We start from the raw sequence: 26,996 nt of genomic DNA on the forward strand, positions 1-26,996 counted from the left end.
AAAGCAAGATCATACATCTACACGAATTAATTGGCTACAAATCCAAAACAAGTAGCCTACCATCTTTTTTTGTGATAACTTAAACTTCACCAAATTGTACCGATTCTCAGCAATTTACTTTATACAATCAAATGATTAAACTTTTGCAAATTGAAAGAGTATGTCTTGATTTATTCTCCTGAAAAGTTTCAGGTTTATATTTCTTCTACCTAACGAGCAATCGTCGTTCAAACTTAACCGCCCAGCGAAGCTTTTTTTCAATGCATTGTAAAGGCATAGGTAAAGGCGAATCGATCCTTATTCACTTCAGTATTTTAATTTTTAATACCTAATAATGAACCATTTCAAACCATGCGTAATTTCCTGAAGAATTGTAATTTTCCATTTAATCTGCTCCCGAAGTCAATAAGAAAAAGGGAACTGATGATTATAAAATGACTTGTTCGCATTTGGCGAGAGCTCAGTTAGACCAGTTCAGCTCTCAGAAAAACATTAAATTGATTGTTTAATTAAAATGTAATAACTCGTGATAATGTTTCACGATCCTGTAATTTCATTATTCTGTACTGTTTAAATTTAAATTGTGTTATAGACCTACAACATTATACGAACACCTTCTGATAACTTGAAATTATAATTCGAATAACAATTGTGTGGAAATTAGATAATGGAGTCAGATATATAAATTAGACAAATGAGTGTGAATATCCTTGAGACAAACAGAGTTTCATTAGACAGCCAGTTACCTAATAAATTAACATTTTAAACCATCGCTTAACATTCTCATGCGTAAAATAGGTATAACTACAACAATACGCCACCCCCTGTTTGCTGTGATCTGTAAATAGTGCTTCCACTAAACTTGCGTTAGTTTTCTCGTTTCTGCTCGGATTTAAACAATTTTGCCATCGTTGGAAAGCAAGATCATACATCTACACGAATCAATTGGCTACAAATCCAAAACAAGTACCATCTTTTTCTTGTGATAACTTAAACTTCACCAAATTTTACCGATTCTCAGCAATTTACTTCATACAATCAAATGATTAAACTTTTGCAAATTAAAAGAGTATGTCTTGCTTTATTCACCTGAAAAGTTTCAGGTTTATATCTCATCTACAAAACGAGCAATCGTCGTTCAAACTTAACCGGCCAGCGACACTTTTTTTCAATGCATTGTGAAGGCGAATCGATCCTTATTCAGTATACGCTGTGGTAATATTTATTATTATTATATTTAAGTATAAGTTTAAGTATGAGAATGGTTTTGTTTATAAGTTAATTAAGATGAAGGCTGTCTAACTGCTTGGTGAAATTTCTATCTATCTAATTTAGCTATCTGACTCCATTATCTAATTTCCACACAATTGTTATTCGAATTATAATTTTAAGTTATCAGAAGGTGTTCGTATAATGTTGTAGGTCTATAACACAATTTGAATTTAAACAGTACAGAATAATGAAATTACAGGATAGTGAAATTACAGAACAGGGAAACATTATTGAAATTACGGAACAGGGAAACATTATTACAAATCATTACATTTTTAGCTAAACAATCAATTTAATGTTTTCTGAGAGCTGAACTGGTATATCTAGGCTGGTTTGATGTGAGCTAGTCCGATTTTGTAGAGCTGGTCCGATTTTGTAGAGCTGGTCCGATTTTATAGAGCTTTCGTCAAAGGACGAACAAACCATTTTATTGTGTGCGCCCTTTTTTCTATTTTCTTTGGGAGCAGTTGCATGGAAAATTACAGAAACTTTAGTAAAAGGCAGGAAAACTTATACGATGAAATAATGGATCGCTCCAACGCCACCCCCTGTTTGCTGTGATCGGTAAATAGTACTTCCACTAAACTTGCTGTAGTTTTCTCGTTTCTGCTCGGATTTTAACAATTTTGCCATCGTTGGAAAGTACGATTATATATCTACCCGAATCCATTAAATGCAAGCACAAAGTAATTACTAGATTTATCTTGTGATAACTTAAACTTCACCAAATTGTACCGATTCTCAGCAATTTAGGTTTAACAATAAAATCATTAATCTTTTGCAAATGGAAAGAGTATGTCTTGCTTTATTCATCTGAAAAGTTTCAGGTTTATATCTCATAGACCAAACGAGCAATCGTCGTTCAAACTTAACAGCCCAGCGACACTTTTTTTCAATGCATTGTAAAGGCGAATCGATCCTTATTCAGTATACGCCACCCCCTGTTTGCTGTGATCGGTAAATAGTGCTTCCACTAAACTTGCTGTAGTTTTCTTGTTTCTGCTCGGATTTTAACAATTTTGCCATCGTTGGAAAGTACGATTATATATCTACCCGAATCCATTAAATGCAAGCACAAAGTAAGTATTAGATTTATCTTGTGATAACTTAAACTTCACAAAATTGTACCGATTCTCAGCAATTTAGGTTTAACAAGAAAATCATTAATCTTTTACACATTGAAAGAGTATGTCTTGCTTTATTCACCTGAAAAGTTTCAAGTTTATATCTTATCTACAAAATTGGCAATCGTTGTTCAAACGTAGCCGCTAGGCGACACTTTTTTCCAATGCATTGTAAAGGCGAATCGATCCTTATTCAGTATACGCCACCCCCTGTTTGCTGTGATCGGTAAATAGTGTGTCTAATATGCAGTCAAGTAGTTAAAACTGTTAAAGGAGATAATGCAAAGCAGCATTTTCGTCGTCATATGTCACACAATTACGCAAAATTAGGCAAGTCGAGGAAAATCTGTGTCGAAAATGTGAAAAAGTGCACTTGATTATCCAATGTTGCGAGAATTGGCAAGAGAAATTCTTGTTCTTTTTGGAAGCCCTTAGGCTACGTGTGCAAGTCTGCCTTTTCACAAATGAAGTAGCATACCTGAAAAACGAGTAGCCTACCGAACGCGATTGTTGGACGGAAACGTGGAGTCTCAACTAAGACTGTATCTCGAGAGGTTCTCAACTTAGCAATTTTATTTGCTCGTATGCAAAATCAAGGGAGTTACTTGTTGCAATGTCGCAGACGGAATAAATTCATTTCAAAAAGTGTTATGGCGCTATTAGGTATAAGTATGATAAGTTTAGTAGATATTAACGAATAAGTTCTTCTCTTTAATAACGCAAATTAAAAAAAAATCATTTAAAACTCACTAGCGGACGTGATTTGTAGAATTAATCTGAATGCGGTCGGCAATAGCAAAAAGGTTGTGCACCCCTGGTCTAAGCCTACATTCAATTCACAAAAAAATAAATAAAATAAAAGCTAAAATGCATTAACTTTTACAACAACCAAAAGTATAAAGACATTGAAACAATGCAACTGCAGTGGGTTTCGTTCGTGAGTGGTAAAAGCGAAATTAAACAGTTTGTAGCAGTGAGAAACTATGACGTCACACACAGCGCATTGCGATGCGTATATTTTTGACAGGATTCATAGTTTGGCCATAGATGACTTGGCGTTGTCTTGCGAGTCGGAGTTTCCAAGCAAAAACCTCAAAAGGTGTGCAAAAAAAATAAAAACATAAAAATAAAACACAAAAGTAAAACATATATTAAAAATGAAATTTTTATCTCTACATTAGTGGGGGGTAATTTTGCATTAGTTACCCCCCACTCCGATTGGTGGGGGGGTAATCATCCCCCGGCCCCCCTCTCTAACGGAGCCCATGCTTTATGCACATGAAAAGTTTCAAGTTTATATCTTATCTACAAAACTGGCAAAATCGGCAATTCTATTTGAATAAGTTTCAGGGAATGCTGGAGTAGCAGACACTGTATAGGTTCCTGTATTTTTACTCATAATATCATATTAAATAATTCAAAAAGAAGAAAATATTGAAATATTTGAACTGCAACATGACTACTGAGGACAAGGCAAAGATGGATGAGATACTGAAAGGAATGGCAGAGATTATGGAAAGTCAAAAAAGGTATGAGAAAAAGTATGATAATGTCCAAACCACTGCTGCACCCCCTGCTGCTGCTGTGTCTTCATCTTTTACAGATGGACTTCAGCAGGCCCAACGCTCGGAGCTGACGGAGCTATCTAAACAAGTTTATGCTCTGCAAGAACAAGTTTGGGAACTCCAGCACTCTGTATACAGGACAGAGCGCAAGCTGGATGACTTGGAGCAGTATGGGCGAAGCAATTGCCTCATACTTCATGGATGTACTGACAGCCCAAACAAGGGAAGTAATGTTGATTACTCTGAATATGTGGTAAAAAAAATTAATCAAGTAGTTAAACCAACTAACTGCCTTTCTTTGAGTGACATAGATGCATGCCACCCCCTGCCATCTAAAAAACTAAACAAACCAATAATTATTAAATTTGTTAGAAGGATGACAAGGGATGAAATTTTTTATTCAAAAAGCAAGTTAAAAACTGATGATGGTCCTAAACTATCGATTACAGAGTCCTTGACCAAACGACGTCTGTCATTACTTCGTCAAGCAAGAGATGCTTTTGGTTTCAAGGACGTCTGGACATCCAAAGGAATGGTGTGGTGCTTCTGGAATAACAAAAGGCAAGTGATAGATGATTTTTCAGATATTCCAAAAATTTTAAACCATAAGGCATAAAAATTTTAAACGTAACAGCTTAACTTATTTTGTTAGGCTGTAACATTATGCAGTTTTCATTTATCCTTTTGAAGCTAAACAAACCATCTCACATGATATATTATTACCAATGACAAAAAAACAAACTCAGGAACCTTTTTACTTTATCCATTCTCTTAAACCTTAGCTTAGCTTTTAACCAACCCTATTTTATACATACCTTTTTGTTTTTCAATCCTACGTTTATATAATACATGTTATTAAAACCAAAATGTAATTATTGCATGGAAACAATCAGAAAAAATCAAAAATTTATTAAATGTTTAACTTGTCCCATTGAAGTTCATGTTAAATGTTGTAAAAAAAGTGCAAATTATCATGACACACAAAATTGGACATGTACCTTGTGCAGTGACTGGATTCCCCCTTTTGTCCATCTATCCAACACCGAATTAGCTACACTGGTTGGAAGCCACAGTGTTTCAAATCTTACCTTCAAACCTGACTATCTGAATGATATGTTTGCTAGCACATCTTACACAAGCAACAATGACATAGATGACCTTTTTATGCCTAATATATCTGAAACATATGTAGACTCAACAACTGTCAATAAACTAAAAATGGACTGCTCACTAGGGCCAGTCTTCACTTCATTATGTATCAATGCTCGGTCTATTGTTAATGTAAAAAATTTCACTAAACTTGAGGCCCTGTTGATGTCCATAAATATCAGTCCTGATTTAATTTCTGTAGTTGAAACATGGGTTCAGCCTAATTCAAAAGGTCCTTACTTAAACCTACCGGGCTATACATTCATATCAAATGCTCGAATTAACAGTCGCGGTGGAGGAGTAGGAATATACTTAAAAAGTGATATTATGTATACCAAGCGTGATGACCTAACCATTATGAAAGAAAAAGTATTTGAGTCTATTTTTATTGATATTTTTGTTGGTGGTAAACAAGTGACCTGTGGTAGCATTTATCGAGCACCTGCATTGGATGCTAAGTCAAATTTGGAATTTCTTGATCTGCTTAGTGAGTGCATGAATAACATAGGTACATCAAAACAATGCTACATAATGGGAGATTTTAATTATAATTTATTGGATTATGAAAACATCAATGTAAGCAATTTTACAGACTTGATGTTCTCAAATTCTTTTTACCCACTAATTAATAAACCTACTAGAATAACTGACACCAGTGCAACAGTCTTAGATCAAATATGGTCCAATGTGCAAACAGGTAATGAAAGTCGGTGTGGAATTCTAATTAATGCAATCTCAGACCACTTTCCAGTTATGCATTGTACAAATATTGGAAAACCCTCAGTTACATGTCATCAATATACCAGATCATTTAATTTCTCAAACATACAAAATTTCTCAAATGCTCTGGAAAATATGGACATCACCTGTTGCCTAAATCAAACTGATGCTGATGAAGCTTATAAGTCATTCATAGGAGAATATACTAGTCAATTTAATAAGCATTTTCCTTTACAAAAAACACCTTTAAAAAAGAATAATTCTTGGTTTGATAGAGAACTACTACATCTATTACGAAGAAAAGAGCGTTTGTTTAAAAAGTACATAGCAAATAAAACTATTCACTCCAAAAAGAACTACACCTCTGCAAGAAACTTATACTTCCATACAGTTCAACAAAAAAAGAAGGAATTTTACAAATCTAAATTTGAAAAGCAAAAGTTTAATATGAAAGCTACTTGGCAAACAATCAACAATCTATTAGGTAAATCCCAGTCTAAGACTAACCATGGCATCAAAATAAATGATAGTACAGTCATTGACAGATTAACTATTGCAAATCACTTCAATGATCACTTTTCCTGTGCTGCCCATTCCCTTACAAAAAAAATTCCCAAATCAAATACAATATTTTCAACATATCTCGATTCTCCATGCTCTGAGACAATTTATATTTATCAAACTACTTTGAATGAAATTAACAATATTATTCATGCTATGCCAGCAAAAACTAGCAGTGGCATCGATGAAATACCATCCATAGTTGTAAAGTCAACCCCAAACAATATACTGCATGCTTTAACTCATACATTTAACTTATCTTTAACGAGTGGAAAGTTCATAAATACATTTAAGTTGGGGAAGGTGATACCTATCTTCAAAAAGGGTAGCTGCAAAGATTCAAACAACTACAGACCAGTCAGCCTACTACCTGTCTTTTCAAAGATATTAGAAAGAATCATGTACAACAGATTATACTCGTTTTTAATTAGACATAAGTTTTTCTATAACAATCAATTTGGTTTCAGAAAAAATCATTCCACAAGCCATGCTGCTTCAATGCTAATAGAAAGTATCACCAGTATACTAAATGACAACCATCTTGCATTAGGAATTTTTCTTGATTTATCTAAAGCATTTGACACCATCAACCATAAAATATTGCTAGCTAAATTATATCATTTCGGAATAAGAGGCGTGGCCTATGATTGGTTCATGAGTTACCTGAGTAATAGAAAACAAAGAGTTGTTTTCAATGGCACACTATCTTCTAACGTTAACAACATATCTTTGGGTGTCCCACAAGGGTCTATCTTAGGCCCTCTTCTATTCCTGATTTATGTAAATGACTTTCCTAACTGCCTTCAACACGGAACTGCAATTATGTTTGCAGATGACACCACCATTATATATAAAAATAAAACCGTTTCTGCTGTATATGATATTGCAAATCAAGAGCTTGTATGCATAGATCAATGGCTATCAACAAATCGATTGTCTCTAAATGTCACCAAAACCAAACATATATTATTTTCAAGTCAAGGAAGCAAGACACTATCATGCAACCCACCCTTAAATATTCGAAAAAACAACATAGAGCAAGTTGCCTCAATAAAGTTTCTGGGAATAATTGTAAACGAGCATTTGTCATGGAAATCTCATATGGAAATCTTGCTTCAAAAAATAAGATCAACACTCTGCGTGACAAAAAAAATTAAGTCTTTCCTAAACAAACAAGCACTTCTCTCCATTTACCATTCTCTAGTTGAGAGTCAGATATTATATTGTATCTCAACATGGTGTCATGAAAACAAAACTACATTGAAAAAGCTACAACGTACATGCAATAACTTTCTTCGTACTGTATTTAACATTGACCGCAGAGAAAGCGTAAAAGATGTAATGGAACTCAATAATTTAAAATCAATTAACCACATGAAAACTACAGAGATTGCAACTTTCATGTTTAAATATTCAAAAAGGCTACTTCCCACAACATTCAATGATATAATTATGTGTAAACAATCAAGTAGCCTAACAACAAGAAGTAATTCTCCTTATATTCCGATATATTGTAGAATTAACACTTGCAAACAATCAATACGGTACATGGGGCCAACAGTTTGGAACAAGCTTCCCCCTACTATAAGAAATGAATGCAAAACTGTAAAAGGCTTTAAATCAAAAATGAACAAGCTAAATCTTTCTTAAAATGATCCTATCTAAGTATTAGGCTACATGCACCAAACATACTAATATATATATATATATATATTTTTTTTTTTTTTTTTTTGCCCAGAAATGATAGGCCAATGTGTGTAGATTCATTAGCAAAATAGTAAGGTTGTAAGTACTCCTACTGGTCTTCTGGTTCTTGTGTTTTTTTGTCCACAGAAGTTCTACAGAATCTTCAGAAGTTTTTCCATCCTCTTCGACCAATCGCCATCTTTCGTTGAAGCGGTGGCCATGTGCTCCAACCAGTTGTTTTTTATATCAATATCTTGGACTGGATCGTCATGCTATTGTCTGATTATTTATCTATTTTTCTAACATGCCAAATTGGATTTCTTTATCACTTTTGTTATGGTTTAACGTGTAAAACATATACACGGTAACCCAAATTTATCATATTACTGTGACATGCCACTACTACATCCCAGCTGGCGATGCCTGTCGTTCTTGCATTAATTCAACGTTTGCTAACGTTGGATCAGTGTGGAAGTGACGAGTTTAGCTGACTGGGGTTTAAAATTATCGCTTTATCAACGCAACTTTTATCAAAGCACGCTTGATATCTTCAAGACATAACTTTCCCTGGGTAAAATTGAATTTCCGAAAGATGATGATGTTGTTTTCGCTAGTTTGTTTTATTTGTTTTCGTCATTGTTTTCAGTGTCGTCAAGTTATAGCCTATCTATTTTGTGAGTCGTGCAAGGCCTATGGTGCGTTGCGCTTGAAATGGCTTTGCCCGTGGTAGGATTTCTTTGTGGGGTTTTCTTTGCCTGCCTTGCTCTTCTTGCTATGAGCTAAACGCATCAAGACGTGTTCCCCTTAAGACCATCAGCACTCTTGATAACGCACCATGGCCGATCTTCATAGCAACTGTCCATACAAATCTTCAATATATCAGCTAAAGTTATGTAGGCTAATAAAGTTGTAGCCTATATATGTTTTGTTACATTTTTTATTTTTTTTTTCCCTTTATATCTTAAATTTTTCTGAAGGTGTTGCGACCGTGCCAAATTTTTTTCAACTCAATAACTTACTTCGGTCACAAGCACGTTTTAACGTTCGCGTTTTGTCGCTTCTACCTTTTTCTCGACCTTTGCTATGTTGACGTGTATTGTTTTGATATGATGGTCAGAAATAAAAAAACAACTGAACTGAACTGAAACGTAGCCGCTAGGCGACACTTTTTTCCAATGCATTGTAATTTGTAAAGGCGAATTGATCCTTATTCATTACACGCCACCCCCTGTTTGCTGTGATCGGTACATAGTGCTTCTACTAAACTTGCTGTAGTTTTCTCGTTTCTGCTCGGATTTTAACAATTTTGCCATCGTTGGAAAGCACGATCATACATCTACACGAATCAATTAAACAGTAGCACAAAGTAAGTATTAGCTTTATCTTGTAATAACTTAAACTTCACCAAATTGTACCGATTCTCAGCAATTTACTTTATACAATAAAATTATTAAATTTTTGCAAATTGAAAGGGTATGTCTTGCTTTATGCACCTACAAAGTTTCAAGTTTATATCTTATCTAAAAAACTGGCAATCGTTGTTCAAACGTAGCCGCTCGCGACACTTTTTTACAATGCATTGTAAAGGCGAATTGATTCGTATTCAGTATACGCCACCCCCTGTTTGTTGCCACTGCCTACATTTTAACAAAACAACAATTGATGCAACCATTAAAACAATACAATTACCGGTTTTACCCCAGGTTTACCTCATTTTACCCCAGCAGATCCTAAGCTTTTCATCAGAGACAAAATTTAATAAAACTATTCTAATTTAAACACAGATAGTATGAGATCAAAGTAATTATATCATACCCAGGAGGGCCAGGACAGCTTTTTGATCCAGCCAGCAGGTTCAATGGGTCCAAGGTCCACTAAAACTTATCGTTTTCATACAGATAAATAGCATTCTCTTTTTTAAATCATGGGAGATGTATGAACCTCCACATTGAGATTGGGCGGAGTGTTGCCAAATATGAAAATTGGCTATTTGATTTAACATTTCATGAAACTTAAAACGATTTAGTGCCAACAAAAATAAGCTTGGAACCAAAATAATTCTGGTAAAACTTTAAAAAAAATTGGTGCTAATAAAAATAACTCAAAACTACATAAAATCTGGTGAAACTTGGTGTAGTTTGATACAAAAATGTCCCCAAGTCAAAAAATCTGGGATCATGTGACAGATGATACTGCCACGTTAGTTTTCCAAATCTGACTAATTTAGACATCATAAGCAGGTTTTCATCTTGCCTAATTTTCGGTGTCCAGTTTGCTGTTATTTCTTTATTTGGTGAAAACAATATTTTGCCTGAGTAAGTTAAATCATTGATCAAAAATGATAAAAACCAATGATTTCTAGGTAACGTTGAATATAAAAGATCAATCCCAAAATGCGTTGCTCAAGCGCACACCTAAACAGCTGAACCAATCTTGAGTCTGGTATTCAACCACTGAGCTAACAGGTTTAACCTGGTTTAATTGAGTTAACGGGCGCGTAACAGGTTTGCAATTATGATTTATAGGATTTGAAAATTTTGTGGCATCTGGTGAAATTTAATAAGATTTTACACAACTCTATTTTTATATTATTTTTAAATTTTAATTGAACATCAGGGTTTAGGTTTAGGGTTTAGGTTTAATTGAACATCAGGAACATCAAGTTTAAATTTTATTCAATTTACCGCTTTTTTAATTTGCTGATTTTTGCATTTATCACTTCATTATGGCGATGTATACACAGTATTCTAATGAAACCGCTCGCCTCGCTATAAGTGCGCAAAACAAGTGGCCTCGTTTATCAGGCATTGTTAAAGAAGTCAGTTCAGTTCAGTTCAGTTGTTCAGTTGTTTTTTTATTTCTGACCATCATATCAAAACAATACACATCAACATAGCAAAGGTCAAGAAAAAGGTAGAAGCGACAAAACGCGAACGTTAAAACGTGCTTGTGATCGAAGTAAGTTATTGAGTTGAAAAAAATTTGGCACGGTCGCAACACCTTCAGAAAAATTTATGATATAAAGGGAAGAAAAAAATAAAAAATGTTACAAAACAAATAAACATATATAGGCTATAACTTTATTAGCCTACATAACTTTAGCTGATATATTGAAGATTTGTATGGACAGTTGCTATGAAGATCGGCCATGGTGCGTTATCAAGAGTGCTGATGGTCGTAAGGGGAACACGTCTTGATGCGTTTAGCTCATAGCAAAGAGCAAGGCAGGCAAAGAAAACCCCACAAAGAAATCCTACCACGGGCAAAGCCATTTCAAGCGCAACGCACCAGGCCTTGCACGACTCACAAAAGTGTTGTTAAAGGAGCGACATGGCAGTGGCGTTGTTCGACTAATTTTGTTGCTGCGGTATTCTAAGATAAATATTAACAACTCTATTTTTATATTATTTTTAAATTTTAATTGAACATCAGGGATTAGGTTTAATTGAACATCAGGAACATAAAGTTTAAATTTTATTCGATTTGCTACTGTTTTAATTTGCTGATTCTTGCATTTATCACTTCAAGGGCACGGGATGCAGCTGACTTAATGATCGGTAAAGTTTTTTACTGCTTCCCGTCTGCTGGGGAATTTAATTTTGATGGTGCTATTTTTTCTCTAAAGTTTATTTTTTCGGACAGTTGTCAATCACAACAGACAAAATAAACGTTGTTTTTCGCTTCACTCTCTTCTCTTATTACAAACGCATTTAAAAAAATCTGGCAACATTGACAGCATTGGCAATTTATTTTTTTTCCATGAAGAAAACATTTAGGCTACCGAATTACGGTAAGTTTTCATGGATTAAAAACAGTAAAAACTATTAATACTACAAAAAGTGCTCAATGCTAAGCAAAAAAGCAAAGCAGAGCGAATTAAATTAATTACCGTAAGTTTTCATGGTTTACCGTATGTATGTAATGTTCTGCAAACCTTTGCTAGCTGTTTTTTTATAATGATTATTTCTATTTTAATGCCAACAAAAAATGCTCATTGTAGACATACAAAGACAGGCAATGTAATAAATGAATGATAAAGAACCTGTGGATAATGTTTCAAGTGGTCAGAGAGAGGAAGATCAGAGTCAGACCTGTGAATACAGTCAAAACAAAAGCCATCAAGGACATTACCTAGCCTACTAAATTGTTGCCAGAGTTAATATAACTTTGCATAAAGAAAACATGTTCTTTCTCAGTTTAAAAGGAATGGTCCTGTGTTAGCGGGTGCACCAATTTGTTTCTTCACAAAGTGGCTAGGGCAGTCCCTGACAGTTCAGACTGTAGGAAGTCAATGAGATTGTGGTAAAGACAACCAGTAATCATTCTCATTTTGGGAGCATCCGTATTGTGCCCCCAAGTGAGAGTACCGTACTATAGTGCCCGAAAGCTTTCTCTCTGACGTCACGTACTTCGCTTCACCAGCGTCAAGTCAGATTCTGGAATATTCTTGTATTTAACAAATACCGCTGGTTGCTGGCCTTGTCCTGGAATTCAATCTAGCAATCAATTTTTATAAGATCCCTAAACCGCATTCCTACTGTAGTCTACTTCATCGACATGTAGATCTGCCGTTGTGTTGCGATATATGGTCGTGTGTAGAGCTTGCAATGCTTGTGGCGGCACCTTCCCAATCAAACCAGAACTCTTCTTAAGAAACTTAAAACTATGATTCCTGACACACACTCTAAAAATTCAGTTTTTAATTTCCAAAGTTAAGTTAAGTGTTCACACTCTCATAGCAATTTTATTCTTTGAAAGTTAAGTTAATAATGTAGAATGACAGTAGTATGCTGTACGTACTGAGTTCTAGTGATGGAATTGTTAGTCGTTTGGTGCTTTCATTTTTGGTGTTATTGGATTCTATTCTATCCAGCATTATTCAGTTAAAGATTAAGTCAATAAACAATGCAGCTGTGAAAGACTCTACTCGCAATCAAGCACTATTCAGTTAAAGATTAAGTCAATAAACAAAGTACCGGTAACAGTGAAGACGACTTCGTGTCCTAATCATTCCTCGCCAATTATGCCCAGAAATGTCGCCATCTTGCTGATGGGTGTATATGAGCGGCTGAGCGCGCATACTGAATAGCAACGTCCGCTGCAGTACCATATTCAGGTATACTATGGACAAATGCAGTGTGGCAGTGCAGGCAGCCAAATGCCACCGATGTCGGCTTTTGAAAGCAGTGTTGCCAGATGTTCAACCTTTATTGTCTATTTAAATGTAGATAAAAATTAGGTTTGTTTGAAACGAACTCTTTCAAGTCGAAACAAAATTTTTGCCATATTTTCAATTATCAAAAAAAAAACAATTATCCTTTATCTTTTGATATCTCTTTGTTTAAAAATGATTAATATGTACGGTACAGTATACCTACTAATAATGCTAAGGCTTGTTTTATATAGCCATGTATGCATCGCAGAGTGCGTTGCTTCTTAGCGCTACTAGATAAAAAAAAAGTTTTACAGATTTTTGTGGGCTTATGGAGAATTGTATTTTTCACAAGTTGCTTTTTAAGCTTACTGAGCTGAACATTTTTGACAGAGTAATATTAATGATATTACAAAACAGTTTAAAAATATCAGTGGCCGGCAATTAGACTGCACACAAGTCACATGTATTATATATAATGTTATGTATTTGTATACTGTTATATGCATAAGCGTCGAAATAGGGTGGGCCGGGTGGGCAGCGCCCACCCTGCCGTGAAACGAGGGTGGGCAAAATATGTTTCGCCCACCCTGTTTTCATGACACTTATGAAGTGTTCGTTACTATTATTTCTGTTTTTGTTAAATGCTGAATTGTCCAACCAACTGCAGCGCAACTTCTTGTATTACGCTATGTCTCTCGCTAGGTATCTGGCAGAACAAAGCAATTCCGCAACAACGCTGCTTTGAAAAAATGCGGTACTCATGCGGTACTCACTGCACTGTTGTTGCTACGGCAACTGCCACACGATGGCAATTCCTGGTGAGAGAAAGCCACGTTTGATCTTTTCTCCGAATGGTCTCACTTTCGTTACGTCACAATCAAACTTCAGTTCCGGGTCAGCGTAAGGAAATATGAATATGACATCATAATGAACATGAATAAAATAACCGATACAAATTAAAGACGTACTGAAACAATCGCTTTTTACAAATCTTTGCTTTTTACAAATCAAAATGCGGCAAATCCGCAGGCGCCACTTTAAAGAGAACAGGTCACGAGTCACGCGCTTTTTAGGTCGCAAGGGAAAACATAAAAGTTTGTTTAGTTTAGCAGCGCAAGAAAGCAAACCTATTAAAGCTTAATTGCGGCAGCGACGCTAAACGCAGTCTTTGTGAGAAAGACTAACCATTGCGAATTTGCGAACATACACATTCAATGAAATCTGTTTGAAAACTCTCGCCCACCCAGAATTCCTCTCTTCTAAGAAAAAATCGACGCCTATGGTTATATGTGTTACAGGGTTAACATATCCTTTTCTGTTCAATTTATTAAAAGATCATTTGTGTCCTCATTATATTTAATGATGGCTGACTTTTCTGGAAATAAGCGATCAAGAGATGACCAAATGCGATCAGCAATCAATCAGCAGCTTGTTGAGACAGGAGAACGTGAAAAACTGAAAGAACTGCTTCGAGTAAGGCTGTCGGAATGTGGATGGCGAGATAAACTAAAAGCACAATGTAAAGAAATTGTTCGTGAAAAAGGTTTGGAACATGTCACTGTGGATGACCTAGTCCAGGATATAACACCAATGGCCCGTCAGCTTGTTCCTGATAGTGTTAAAAAAGAACTCCTGCATAGAATTAGAATATTTTTGGCGCAACAATCCAATTTATAAGACTGTTAACTTGATGTTGTATTTTTTTGTTTTACTCAATTGTGTGACTGCAGTTAAGGAAACTAACTAATGTGATGAAAGCACATCTATGATTTTTTATATGATATATGCTTACTTGAGCATTCAAAGTTCACTTTTTGTAAATCAAACCTACAGCACAAATAGTGAGCTATCATTTCTTTTTATAGTTTTCTTACAATTGCTTGACTTCGTATAATTGGCTACAGGTTATGAGCTTCATGTTATTATTAACATCGCATCAAATAACTCAATGTGTGCTTTATAGGAATAAACTACAGTGACACTGTCATTGAAAGCATAGCAACAAACAAATATATAATATTGCTTTTACAATGAAAATGAAAGTATAAGCTTTGTTGTTTTACAATTTCGATTATGAAGGTAGTGCTTCATGGTTATTTTTTAATAATTCAATAATTTGGATAACTGTATTGCCTATGATGCTATAATTGCAGGATTATCAAAAATATATATTCGAGAATTTTACAAAGAAATGGTTAAATATTGCAAAATTTCCATTTAATGATTGTGAGATCACATGCTATTCAAGATTGGTGTTAATTGTAATTTTTACATCTGATAATACAAACTGGCATTTGATGCTGAAAAGTGGCTGTCAAAGCTGTCAAATCAAAGATTATTTCATGTAGCAAATTTTCCATGTGCAAAATAAAGTAGAAAGATTTTTCACATGGATATAGTCATATGCCTTTGTTGAAATGTACTTTTATTCTCAATAGTAGGTAAAGTCAGTCTTGTACATTCTTTGAGTAATTTCACAAATTGGTTGTCATACTCTGTCTACAGTCTACAGGTCAAATTTATTTTTATTGCGCAGTAGCATAGCAATGATGTATATTGCATATGTGTGTGCTTCCTATGTATGGTGTTAAACTCGGTTTGTCATCTTTTTAACTTGACCAACAGTGTACTGCCATTTTTTTATTTCTCTGCATGCATGTGAACTTAAGCCGTCACATGACAATTCTTGAAACTTGTAAAGTGGTTTCCTTTGTGACTTCCAAAGTTAGTGACCTCATTATGATTGTACAATGTACAGCGTGGATGTATTTTATACATGTGTAATTGTGTATTGTGTAATACTGTACGGTAGTTAAATGTTGTTTCAGACAATATACAAATTTGCTTTGTCTTAAAATTGGTTTTGATTTTGTGAACGTAAGCTACCGCTTTTATTCGAGTATAAGTCGCACATTCAGACTGGGTTACATGATACATAATTTTTAAGTCACACACTGAAGTTTTGAATTTAACTTCGGTACAGAATACTGCGTCTTATTCTCGAATACATACGGTACTTCGTTGAGATGTGCAAATTAGCCAAGCCCTATGGCTGTAAACATTATTCGATAAAAAAAGGTTTTTGTAACAATTGCTATAAAAAGTTGGGGTTGAAAAGGTTCAACAGTCACCTGTATATGTAGCAAGTCAATATTATACTGATGTGACTCTTTGTTTAGAACTTTTAGCAGTCTTGTTTGTGGGCAATTTTAAACTATGGAAACAGGAGATTACAATGATCTTTTCAAAGATTTCATGATTTCATCTCATGATCCTTTGAAAGAATTAAAGCGATCGAAATGTCCAAAATGTAAAGCTTCTCGAATGTATTTCTGCTACACCTGCTACAAGTATGTTGAAGGTGTCAAGGAAAATCTTCTCCCAAAAGTAAAGGTGATTATAGTGTATAGCCTATAATTGCATCAATGTAGGCTACTGAACAATTAACGAATTGATTTTTCCTTTTTGAAAATTTAAAAACAGACAGCAATATCGATGTCGTGTATAAGTAATTATTTTGCAGCTTGGATATTGACAACTTACTTAATCCATGACATAATGTTTGCTTTTCCAGCTTTATCTGTAGTCTTGGTTTCTCTTTGAATATAACATATTAAGCTAGTGATGTGTCATGTGTGTTTAGAACTTTCTCCACACAAACATGCTTCTTCATAAGATATACATATTCTCCTCAAGATAGCTACTACAAGATAACTACAGTAGAACAGACGAAACATAAAGGGACGAAGTATCATAAGGACGATGGTTATAATAAGAGATCTGATGATCTGTATCATCTCTCTAATTATACGATATTGCATTATTGCTCATAGCTACATCTAGTTACTTCCAGCCGAATTAGTTGCCAGCATTCGGTTTAAAAAGTGCTTCTAACAGAAGTTAGAAAAATACCGCAGTAAAACGATATATGTCAACACCTTCTTATTGTTGTCAATATTATCGATGATCTGAGCCTGACTACTCAAAATATCGAGTTTTTCAGCTTCCGATTACCGTCGACATCATCAAGCACCCAAAAGAGCTGGATGGCAAAAGCACGGCTGTTCATGCTGCTTTGCTTGCGCCCGAGGACGTGCACATTTACACATACCCTATTTTTCCTGATTATGCAAGTGAGAAAGAAGTGAGCATGTTTAAAATGTATCTGTCATATAATAATTCGTTTTAAGCAAGCACGCAGCAATAACGTTGAAAATACTTTCTTTTGCAGGATGTCGTTTTGCTTTTTCCGGGACCAAACGCGAACGAAATTGAACACTTTTGCAAGAAGGTTTCGTCGTTGAAACGACCTTGCACCGATACAGAAGACGGCGATACGAAACGCCAACGATTAGATAAAGCACCCGATACAAATGGTGACGAAAATAAAGCTAATGGCAATGAAGTTAACGATAATAACAAATTAAGGTAACACCACCTCGAAAAAACTTGCTTTGACCATAACTGTCGCAGTGTTCAGGTGTTTTTCACTGTTGGTTTCAGGCAACGATCAATTGCAAATAGTTACAGTATATACTTGCTATTGCTTGCAACACCATGCTTTTTTGCCTCGATGGCTATCTGAAACCCGTGGTACATTACCTTGTACTTTTCAACAGCTTTATTGATAATAAATGTACATGCAGAATGAATCCAAATGTCGTGTTTCTTTGGTCATCTACAGTTGACCTTGATGGTGAGAGAGACCAATAAATCAATTGTTTAATGGAAATAGAGGTTTCATCAGCATCGGCTAACTTAACTGTCTCTTTCATACACTCAACTTTATTCGCATACTATTTATTTGGATTGATTTTACCTTAGCCTACTTACCTTACAAAACAGGTTGGTTTCCACGAGAGATTGCTTCTGCATTAACGCGGCCACTCTATTACAGCAATTCATGTACAAGCGATGATACTGGCGCCAAACGAGAAGTGACTTTCAAAAAGGTGGTGATGATAGACAGCACGTGGAATCAAGTGCATGCGATCACAACAGACGAGCGGTTGACCGGTACTGACATGCTTCAAACTTTCAGTGTTATGACGTTACGAACGATATGTGGTAACGGTTATAAGCACTAAGGTGCCTTATCTAACTTTTGTTGTGCAATTGGGGAAACTGCATGTAACAGTTATGTTGATAAAGTTCAAGATGCCACTTTGGGCAAGCGATCACTTTCTCGGTTGAAGTGAACTCGTTTCACCTCGAGCAAAAAGAAATATTTCTATTACTCAGCAAGAATGCTCGTTTGATTGAATGAATATAGCGTAGAAGTCGCGCAGATCTTGAAATGTTTCATGCTATCAGCTAAAGTGTTTAAGAACTAACGGTTGCAGTCTATTCTTTTCTAAAGTCATAGGTCATACCATAGACTTAAATAAAACTGTTTTGGATTGTCTTTTTGCGTCGCACCTTCCAATGATTTGTCCATTTTGCGTCGTGGTAAATGCAGATGCCTACAACTGTGAGCCACACTCAACTTTAATTAATGCATTTTTTTGTTTCATGCTGTGAGCATTACCTGACAAAGCTGCCATAGTATAATAGAATGTTAACTGCCGACACTATCATTGTCAAAATTACATATAAGACATCCTAATCGCTGAAATCAATCTCATCTATTCGTACTTTCATTTCATAAATGTTACTTAATGTTACTCAATAACGATCAAAACGTTATTTTTGCAGGCATTCCATGTGTTGAGCTGACACAGCAATCGACAATGTACTGGAGGCGACAACACAACTCACCCGACACATTTCTATCAACCATTGAAGCCCTACACGCTTTTGTCAAACAATATCATGAAATAGTCATTGGGAAATACAACAAGCAGTACGACGACCTGCTGTACTTTTTTAAATTCTTTTACCAGATGGTTCATAAAAACAAAGCGTTAAGATCCAAACCAAAATGACACCCTTTTTCAAGGTCTTGAAAACACGTTTTCGTGCAGGTTTTGAATATCCGTTACATTTTGCATGAAACATTGAAATACTAATTGTTTTCAGTGTTTCAAAGTCCATGGCATTCTGCCGTTGATGTGCTTTGCTTTCATACGGTCTTGACGACATTTGAATCAAGCTTGTAAGCTTTTCTCCTGGATATATATAATTTTAATTGTATTTGGCCTTAAACAAAACCGGACTTGACCAAATTTTCTCAGTTGCTCATTGAAACACAGAATTGTCACAACATCATTGTACTTTTGTTGTGTGGTTGTTCAAATACTACAAAACACCATGTTCTTCCTTTTTTACTCTTGTAACGCGTGTTACCAACTTTTTAAATCGCAAATGACGGTTCCAACCACCTCTCTCCAATGGCGTCATGACATATTTAACAGCCTCTCGGTTACGTGAAGCAACTAAACAGTTTCTGCCTGTTTCTTTTTTGTCTCATAAATAAACGACGCTGCGTATCTTGGCATGTAAAACAGGATAGGTAGCCAGAATAGCCTTGACATACTGTGCATTGGCTTACTGTATCATGAAAGCCATTTTTAACCAGCTTTGTAGTGTTGGTCAGGGGCTTTATGCACTTTTAGAATTCGGAGGAGGGGTGATTTTTGGACAGTGGGCTAAAATCGTCATAGTAATTTCAAAAACTCCAATGAGTGGAGTGGTGATCACCCCCCCCCTTGGATAGAGCCCATGGTGTTGGTGATCTCGGTAACAGGCTTGGCTATTTTAAAAACGTTCTGTTTTCAATCCATGTCTACTGAAGTTTTGTGTTTCAAAAATAAATCCGTTTCGAATAAGTAGTTTTGCTATGTGAAAAGTTTAAGCATCAATTGAACCCAACTGGCTGTAGCATCTTGTCCTTGTGAAAGCATGTATCCAGCAAAACCATGCAAGGGAAATTAGTGGCATTTTGTTTTGTCAACAGTTCAATGGAAACGAAAGTCTGAAAGCGCTAACACATGATTTTATTTACACTCCACCTAACGACAACAAAGCTCGATGCTTATTGTCCAAAGAGGGCGACGTAATATACTTGCTAAAGCGTGCTACGCAAAGGACATACGACGTACTTGCTTCGGCAGTAGGCTACATTCTAAAACAGGAACGATACAGAGAAGGTTAGCATGGCCCCTGCGCAAGGACGACACGCGAAGCTTTCCATATTTAAAAAAAGGACATATGACGGGCATTCGATCACTTTTGATTAGATCACTATTTTATGTTGGGAAAGTTGCACACTATCGTAGCTTCCGTAATTTGACTTCGATTTGTTAGACTCGATAGCAATTCTGAATACAATAAGCTCCTGTTATTTTTTTTTATTATTTATTTGCATCAGACCAATAGGTCTATATTACTATCAAACATGCGACTATGCACTGCAATTAACAACTGAGCTTTTTTTTTATCGTATCCAGACTTACAATCGGTCGTTGACTGATGAGAACAAAGTTTAAAATTTGGATGCAAATCCAAGGAAGCTAATCTGCGTGTTTATCTTCAGTCATGTATTTTTAGCGCCCTGCTAAACGCATAACCACATACTCTTGGCAGCGTGGAACTGGCGGCTTTTGAGCGTCGTACCAGGGCTTTTTCAACTCGTTTGTGCAGCCGACTCAGGTTACTTGAGTTGTTGAATAACGGTAAAAATTAGCACGCTGAGTTGAGGCACTGCAGTAAAGCATGAAATTTAATTTACGTGACATAAGTAACCAAAATTGAATTAGAAATGCAGTGATCGCTTGGTGAGTCACACAGATAGGCATTTGAAAACAAGAAACGATTCTTTCACTGGTCGTAGCAGTAAGCACTGCTCTCAAAACAAATTGATTTGATGCAAACACAAAAAAAATTGTAAATTGATTTTCCTTTGACATAACGATCCGGTTGCGACTCAACATACCAGCTACATAGACAATCAGTTTGAGTATAAAGAAAGGGTAGGCTACTAACGTAAAACAACGGATCTGTGTAGATAGTTATTGGAAAGAAAAGAGGGGAGTTTATGGTTAACGCGAATGACCCTAAAAGTTAAAATTAGCTAAGAATACGTTGTTATCAGATTGCTTACAACAGAAAAAAATCTCACAACCGAGAAACTTGGAGCTTCGTTGCCTCCAACCCTCGACGAGAGTTGGCTACTTGATGATGATTAGGATTCTTTCTCGGAGATTTAGGCAAATGCATAAAAAAAGCTAAAATCTGTAAAAAAATTATTTGTAGACGTTTCGAATAAAATGAGTCTATTGGCATTTCCAAAATATAAGCAAAAATAACAAGCAAATTTTCCAAAGTAAGCAACTGTCTTTTGTTTCTTCAAACCTGCTGTTTTTACAAGGAAGTTGTGCTACTGTAATGTAAGCAAAAATGGTGTGTAAACCTTTCACCGAGACAAAAGGTTAAGCCTACACACATTTCTTAAGGTCAATTTGCATGACAATCTGAAACTAATCTCACGCTTCGGAGTAATTTTCCAATTTGCTCCTCTATTGTATTTTTGCGTTTTGTTTTTAAATGATTTCCATAAATCGCGTGATAGTTTTTTTGGCATCTATTTCAAATAAACGCTAAATATAACCCATCTCACTTTGTAATCTTAGTTGACAACTTAGAAACAAGTCACTTACTCTATTCAAGTTACCTGCAACACTGTATCTTGCAGCAAGTGAAGCTTCTGCTTTGTTTCGTGGTCTTGTTGACTATGAGTTGCAATAACCCCAATATGGCAAGATTTTTCTTTAGCTTTCTTTTCATAACTGCTAAAACTCTTTCACTTACAAAAGCGGATGTAAATTTGCAATCACCAAGTGTATCAATGACAGAACTTTTAAAGATCTTTTATACGGGAGTTGATGGTGGGAACAGACTGGACAAAATTGACACAAGAGAAGTAGAAAATAAAGATGTTAGCAGTTGTGATTTCCCAGATGAAATTTGTTGCAATGTCACCTACGAAACTTTTTTGAGAACCTGGTTTGAAGGAAAATTGAAGCTCACAGGCTTTCTACGTGAGTTGCAGACATGGAAATGCCCTCAATTTAATTACGAATGCCAGAAACGAACATTTGCATTTACAAAATATACGTCTCTGGTATACGACCGTTTCTGCAACTTTGACATTTACAATTCCAGCTGTCAACACCCGGGTCAAGACCAAACCAAAGCAAGTTAGTATTGTTCTATAACTAGCCTATGTAGGCCTATAAATAGGCTGCTTGTGTAATTTTATTCAGAAGTTTTGAGTGAGTTATCTTACTTGAGAAAAATTAAAAGCGTCAGTTGAGTTCATGTATTTTGCGCAAAATTTCCTCTGTATTGTGGAGTGATGTAAATAACTGACTGACATTCAAGAGTTGTTTCTTCGACGCCATGCGGCTGTGTCATAGTGAGACACAGATACTGAAATGCTTTTTCACAACATAAATCTTTATCGTTTGATAAGAGCAAACTTGCAGTTGGTAGCAATACAAGTATTTTCTGTGTGTGTTGTAGGCTAATGGAGTAGCCACTGCAGCATGCGTTCTATTTTGGTGGTTTGTTTTGCACAAAGTCTTGCACATTTTTTACTCTGTTTTCAGTTTAAAAAGCGATTGGCCAAAATAGCACTCGGAAGTATCAAAACCAAATGATGAAAATACCGCTTTCAATGTTTTCCAATCATTTTTGTCCGTGAAACACTAATTATTTAAGTTTTAAAGGAATGCCAGAACCGTTAAATTACAAAAAGATTTAAATTCAGCACAATAAAATTAACCATAAATAATTTAACAAGGGGTATGAAAAGTTACTGTAGAAACTGTTACTGTTTATTTTTAAGACTGAGAATATGAAAATTAGTAGAAGTCTTAACTCTTGGTATGTAAGTTTCAATAATTAGTTATGGAATGAGTCGGTTTTCAATATGTAAGTTTGGTATACGTTTCAACATGCAGTCGAATGTAGAAAAGTAGTTTCAATAGTTTTTAAGATGAGCAGTAGGCTATGCTCCAACTGTAGAAACTGTCGTTATGGGCTTCAGTTTCAAGGTTGATTTCAATCAGTTTTGCACTCCGTTGTTGGCTTAATTTCATCAGACCGGTCTTACTCTCTTTTGTTCCGATGTGTCAAGTTGGCTTGTGTTATCGCAATAAACTACTACGATGTATAAAAACACTGTTCTGTGTTCATCCCCACCAATATTGTGTTCGGGATGTTGTTGCATACGGTACTACTGCAGCTGTATATTGGTGGCAGGCCCGTAGCCAGCCGGGGGCCAGAGGGGCCTCGCCCGCCCTGAAAAAAAATTTACCCCCCCCCCCCCCCCTAGCAAAATTCCAACATTCTCGAGCAACAGCTACAATTATACTGATTTTGCCCATCTTTCCCGTTGCAGAGCTCCAACCTAGGCCCAATCAACTACAATTGTTTTGTTTAGTTAACAACTAAGATGATTAAACAATTTCGCCCCCCCTCCCCTACCCCCTCCTTTGGCAACCTCAACATGTTTAATTCAACCAAGGCCAACACGTGTTAGGTTGGTAGAAAAATTGTCAGAAACTGTGCAAAATGAAAATGTTTTGGGAAAGAATGATAACCTAACAAAGAGGGAATGGTTTTCCAGCAGGCCTACAAACCGGTACAAATTAGGCTATTTGATATCAGCTGTCGCTATTCTCGGTACGTCTTAGGGTATTTCGGGCCCTGTGCGGAATATGCTTTGCGGGCCTCAATGACAATGATCCAATTCAATAGCGTAGCTATAGGTATTTTGAAAGGGGAGGGGGGTGGTTTGACGGTCGGCGGGCGTTGCCTGATGGTGTTGCCTGATGTCCATACGTAATTGCCTAAGTTGCCGTTGCCTGATACCATACCTAATTCTAAGGGTCAGTGATAACCAATTTGTGCAGTGATAAAGCAAATTTGTGCAGTGATAAATCGCAAAATGTGCAGTGATAGAGCAAGTGGATTTTGATGACAACGCATACAAAATATAAACCCGTAATCTTTTAAGCAGTGTTTACTTCTTCTCTGCAATCAAATCAGTGTAAATAAATTTTGTTTCTATGTTTGCTGATCTGTGAAGTGTTCAACCTTGCAGCAGATATTGCTACATTCAGTGTTTGGCGCGATAACTGATTTTTCAGTTAAGCGATAACGATAATTAATCGATAAACGAAAAATGCCTAAAGCGATAACGATAAACGATAAATCAAAAAAAAGTTAAGCGATAACGATAAACGATAAAATTATCGCCGATAATGTCCGATAACGATAATTTTTTTTTCTTGATTAGCGCTGCCCCATCCCATGCAGCACGAACTGTTTTCATCAACATGACGAAAAATCGAACATAATATAGGGTAACTGAAAAGGGACAAAACTTTTTTTAAGTTATGCATGAATAGAATCGCAACAGCGGCAGTGGGTATCGAATCTTCAACCTCTTGATCCAGAATCAAACCACTGGGGTAACCGCCGTGCTTATAATTATACCTTCAGATACCAGTTGGCTGTAGCGCACCCAGCATGGGGCTAAGGGGGCTCAAGCCCCCCCCAAACCCGCCACTAATATAAAGTTTTTGTATGCTCCTCATGTATACATTTTGCTTACAGGTTAGTTATGAATAAGACACAACAATACAACAGGGCTGAGCATTACAACAATATATTTTGCATATTTAACTGACAAATATTTTTAACAGTTGAACGTTTTCGGTTTAACTTAAGACCTCATCAGGAATCTGAAAATATTTATAAAAATGCAGTAAATTTCGATTTCTTGAAGCTAAAATTACATTAGGAAAAGGCAACTACATAAATAACTACGACAAAAATTTGCTCCACAGGGAAGGTGATACATCAAGTAAATGTTGAAGAGAATGGTCTCGCCTCCAGCTAATAATTGTTTGTTTAAATTTGAGTTATAACGTTTGATTAACGTAGTGCTTCCTAAATTTTGGTGTCAAATTGGGATTTGTCTTCGCGTAAAATTTTAAATGAGTCGGCAGAGGATTTTCGATCAGAGCAAAAAGAATACTCCATGATATGGTCTTTAATGGCACTTTTCTTTAACTCCCTAAAGTTCGGTTGCTCCTGTACTCTCGTGGTCAAATGTCTCGGACATACGTACCGATGTACCGTACGTCAATGCCGAATCACACGGACATGTAAAACTGTATACGGTACGACGTTTGAGCAGAGAGACGAAGGCGTCTGGTGCTTTAGTTGAAAATACGAACTAAATTTGAATGTTTTGTAAGTAGAAAAAACTTCCACATCAAATTTACTGTTTACAAAATTAGTGTTTTGTTTCAAACTGTTTTCGTGCTAGTTGTTGTTTTTGCACTTATTTGTGTTGGCAAACGGAAAGCTAATTCTATTTTGTCATACGTGACGAAAACGTCGAGATCTATAGAAGATTGCAAGAGTGGACGTAGGGATGAAGAAGCTGATGCTGCTAGTAGCATGGGGTTCACTAGGCCAACTTCTAATCTCATTGAGAGAACGAATCCTGATGTATCGGCAACCGGTGGGTTGTGGGCTGTGAGCAGTGGCGTAGCCAAGGGGGTGTTGGGGGTTTCAACACCACTCTCCCTCCCTTTGGCACGCGTGTTAGGTCACGATATTGAGAATGATGCTTTCAATTTTTTTATCTCTTGAAAACAAAGTTTACCTAATTTTAAGCGAAACTGCATTAAAAAAGCGAGTTTTGCCAATACCAAACATTCACATATCTCAGCCAGGAATTAGCAACAAGAAAACATAGAGACTTAGCTTTATTTCGGAGAAATGCCGAAGAAAACATGATCTTATCTTTTTGCTATGCCACCAGACAGCACCATTTTACAGGAATATTCATACCCACATTTTTGTTGAAAAGGTCTCGGAATGCACCAAATTTAAAGTAATTTTTCAAAATTTTCTGCGGGAGGCCCTCCAGGCCTTCCGCCGCTGGGTGTCGTCTTTGGAAAATACGCCGTTGAGCTTTGCCCGCCGGCCGTCAAAACCTCCCCTTTCAAAACTCCTGGCTACGCCACTACCTGTGAGTGCCTTTAAATATTAATCAAAGGGATGGGTATTGGCCTATTGTCTCTGTCACTATTGTTGCAATCACTCGGCCGACATTTCTGAATTAGCCCCCCCCAAACTTTTTTTCTGGGTGCGCTACTGCCAGTTGGATGCTTTTATCAATTGAGTTACACTGCCGCTTACGTGCAGTAGGCAATATAAATCAAATAAAAATACCATAAAAAATTCCAAACTTTGTATTTTGCTTTCTGCTTCAAGGGCTGTTTACATCAAAGTCAGCAATAATTGAAGAAATTCCAAAAAACGCAAAATCAAACGAAATTTATATCGGAACAACAATAGGCTTATCGGATTTTTTAATGTTAAAATTAGCCATTTAATGCCAAAAACTCTCTGATAAACTCCCTGAGCTTCCGATCCTCGGATTCCACTGAGTGAGTTTTCAGCGCTTCCCCAGTTCTCTGGCTGAATTTAAAATGATTTTTCATTCAAATTCACTAGGCTTTTATTTATTACGTTTTTTGTCTCTGTGGCCTCTCCTTATAAATCGATTTCTTATTATGTTGATTAGTTATTTGTTAACTTTGATTTGCAAAATTACCATTCCGCATTCATAATATTGTTGCCCCACGAAAACTTATGGCGTTTATTATGTGACCGGCTTTTTTATGACTTGTTCATTAGGTTAACATTTTGGTGCTCTCTCACTTTGGGCAGGTGCCCCTTCCCTACTTTTTTCGCTCTGGCGAGAGCACTGAACAAGGCCTACTGTATTGTTCTTGCATC

The 26,996-nt window shown here is 36.1% G+C and overlaps 2 protein-coding genes and 1 pseudogene across 2 annotated transcripts; all 3 read left to right on the forward strand.

Annotated features, from left to right (window-relative positions):
- Positions 1-14,536: 14,536 nt before the first annotated feature.
- Positions 14,537-16,413, forward strand: LOC145786713 (transcription and mRNA export factor ENY2-like). The gene has a single exon (XM_082598436.1). It carries the CDS (start codon positions 14,592-14,594, stop codon positions 14,907-14,909), a length of 318 nt encoding a protein of 105 aa, XP_082454562.1. The 5' UTR covers positions 14,537-14,591; the 3' UTR covers positions 14,910-16,413.
- Positions 16,414-16,428: 15 nt separating this feature from the next.
- On the forward strand, positions 16,429-19,984 carry LOC145786712 (tRNA-uridine aminocarboxypropyltransferase 1-like). The gene is made up of 5 exons (XM_082598435.1): positions 16,429-16,625; positions 17,236-17,376; positions 17,464-17,660; positions 18,130-18,248; positions 18,927-19,984. The coding sequence occupies exons 1-5, from the start codon at positions 16,449-16,451 to the stop codon at positions 19,154-19,156; spliced, it is 864 nt and encodes a 287-aa protein (XP_082454561.1). The 5' UTR covers positions 16,429-16,448; the 3' UTR covers positions 19,157-19,984.
- A 289-nt stretch (positions 19,985-20,273) lies between these two features.
- On the forward strand, positions 20,274-20,370 carry LOC145787043 (U6 spliceosomal RNA; annotated as a pseudogene).
- Positions 20,371-26,996: the final 6,626 nt, after the last annotated feature.

Source organism: Aplidium turbinatum, chromosome 17 (assembly GCF_918807975.1).
Source record: "Aplidium turbinatum chromosome 17, kaAplTurb1.1, whole genome shotgun sequence".
NCBI classification, from domain to species: Eukaryota; Metazoa; Chordata; class Ascidiacea; order Aplousobranchia; family Polyclinidae; genus Aplidium; species Aplidium turbinatum.

What these genes read in the sequence shown, in the direction of transcription:
- LOC145786713 (XM_082598436.1), top strand. Translation starts at nt 14,592, where the DNA reads ATGATGGCTGACTTTTCTGGAAATAAGCGATCAAGAGATGACCAAATG.
- LOC145786712 (XM_082598435.1), top strand. Translation starts at nt 16,449, where the DNA reads ATGGAAACAGGAGATTACAATGATCTTTTCAAAGATTTCATGATTTCA. An exon ending in ATCTTCTCCCAAAAGTAAAG is followed by an intron (nt 16,626 to 17,235) that starts GTGATTATAGTG and finishes CGAGTTTTTCAG; the next exon opens with CTTCCGATTACCGTCGACAT. An exon ending in AACGATAATAACAAATTAAG is followed by an intron (nt 17,661 to 18,129) that starts GTAACACCACCT and finishes ACTCTATTACAG; the next exon opens with CAATTCATGTACAAGCGATG.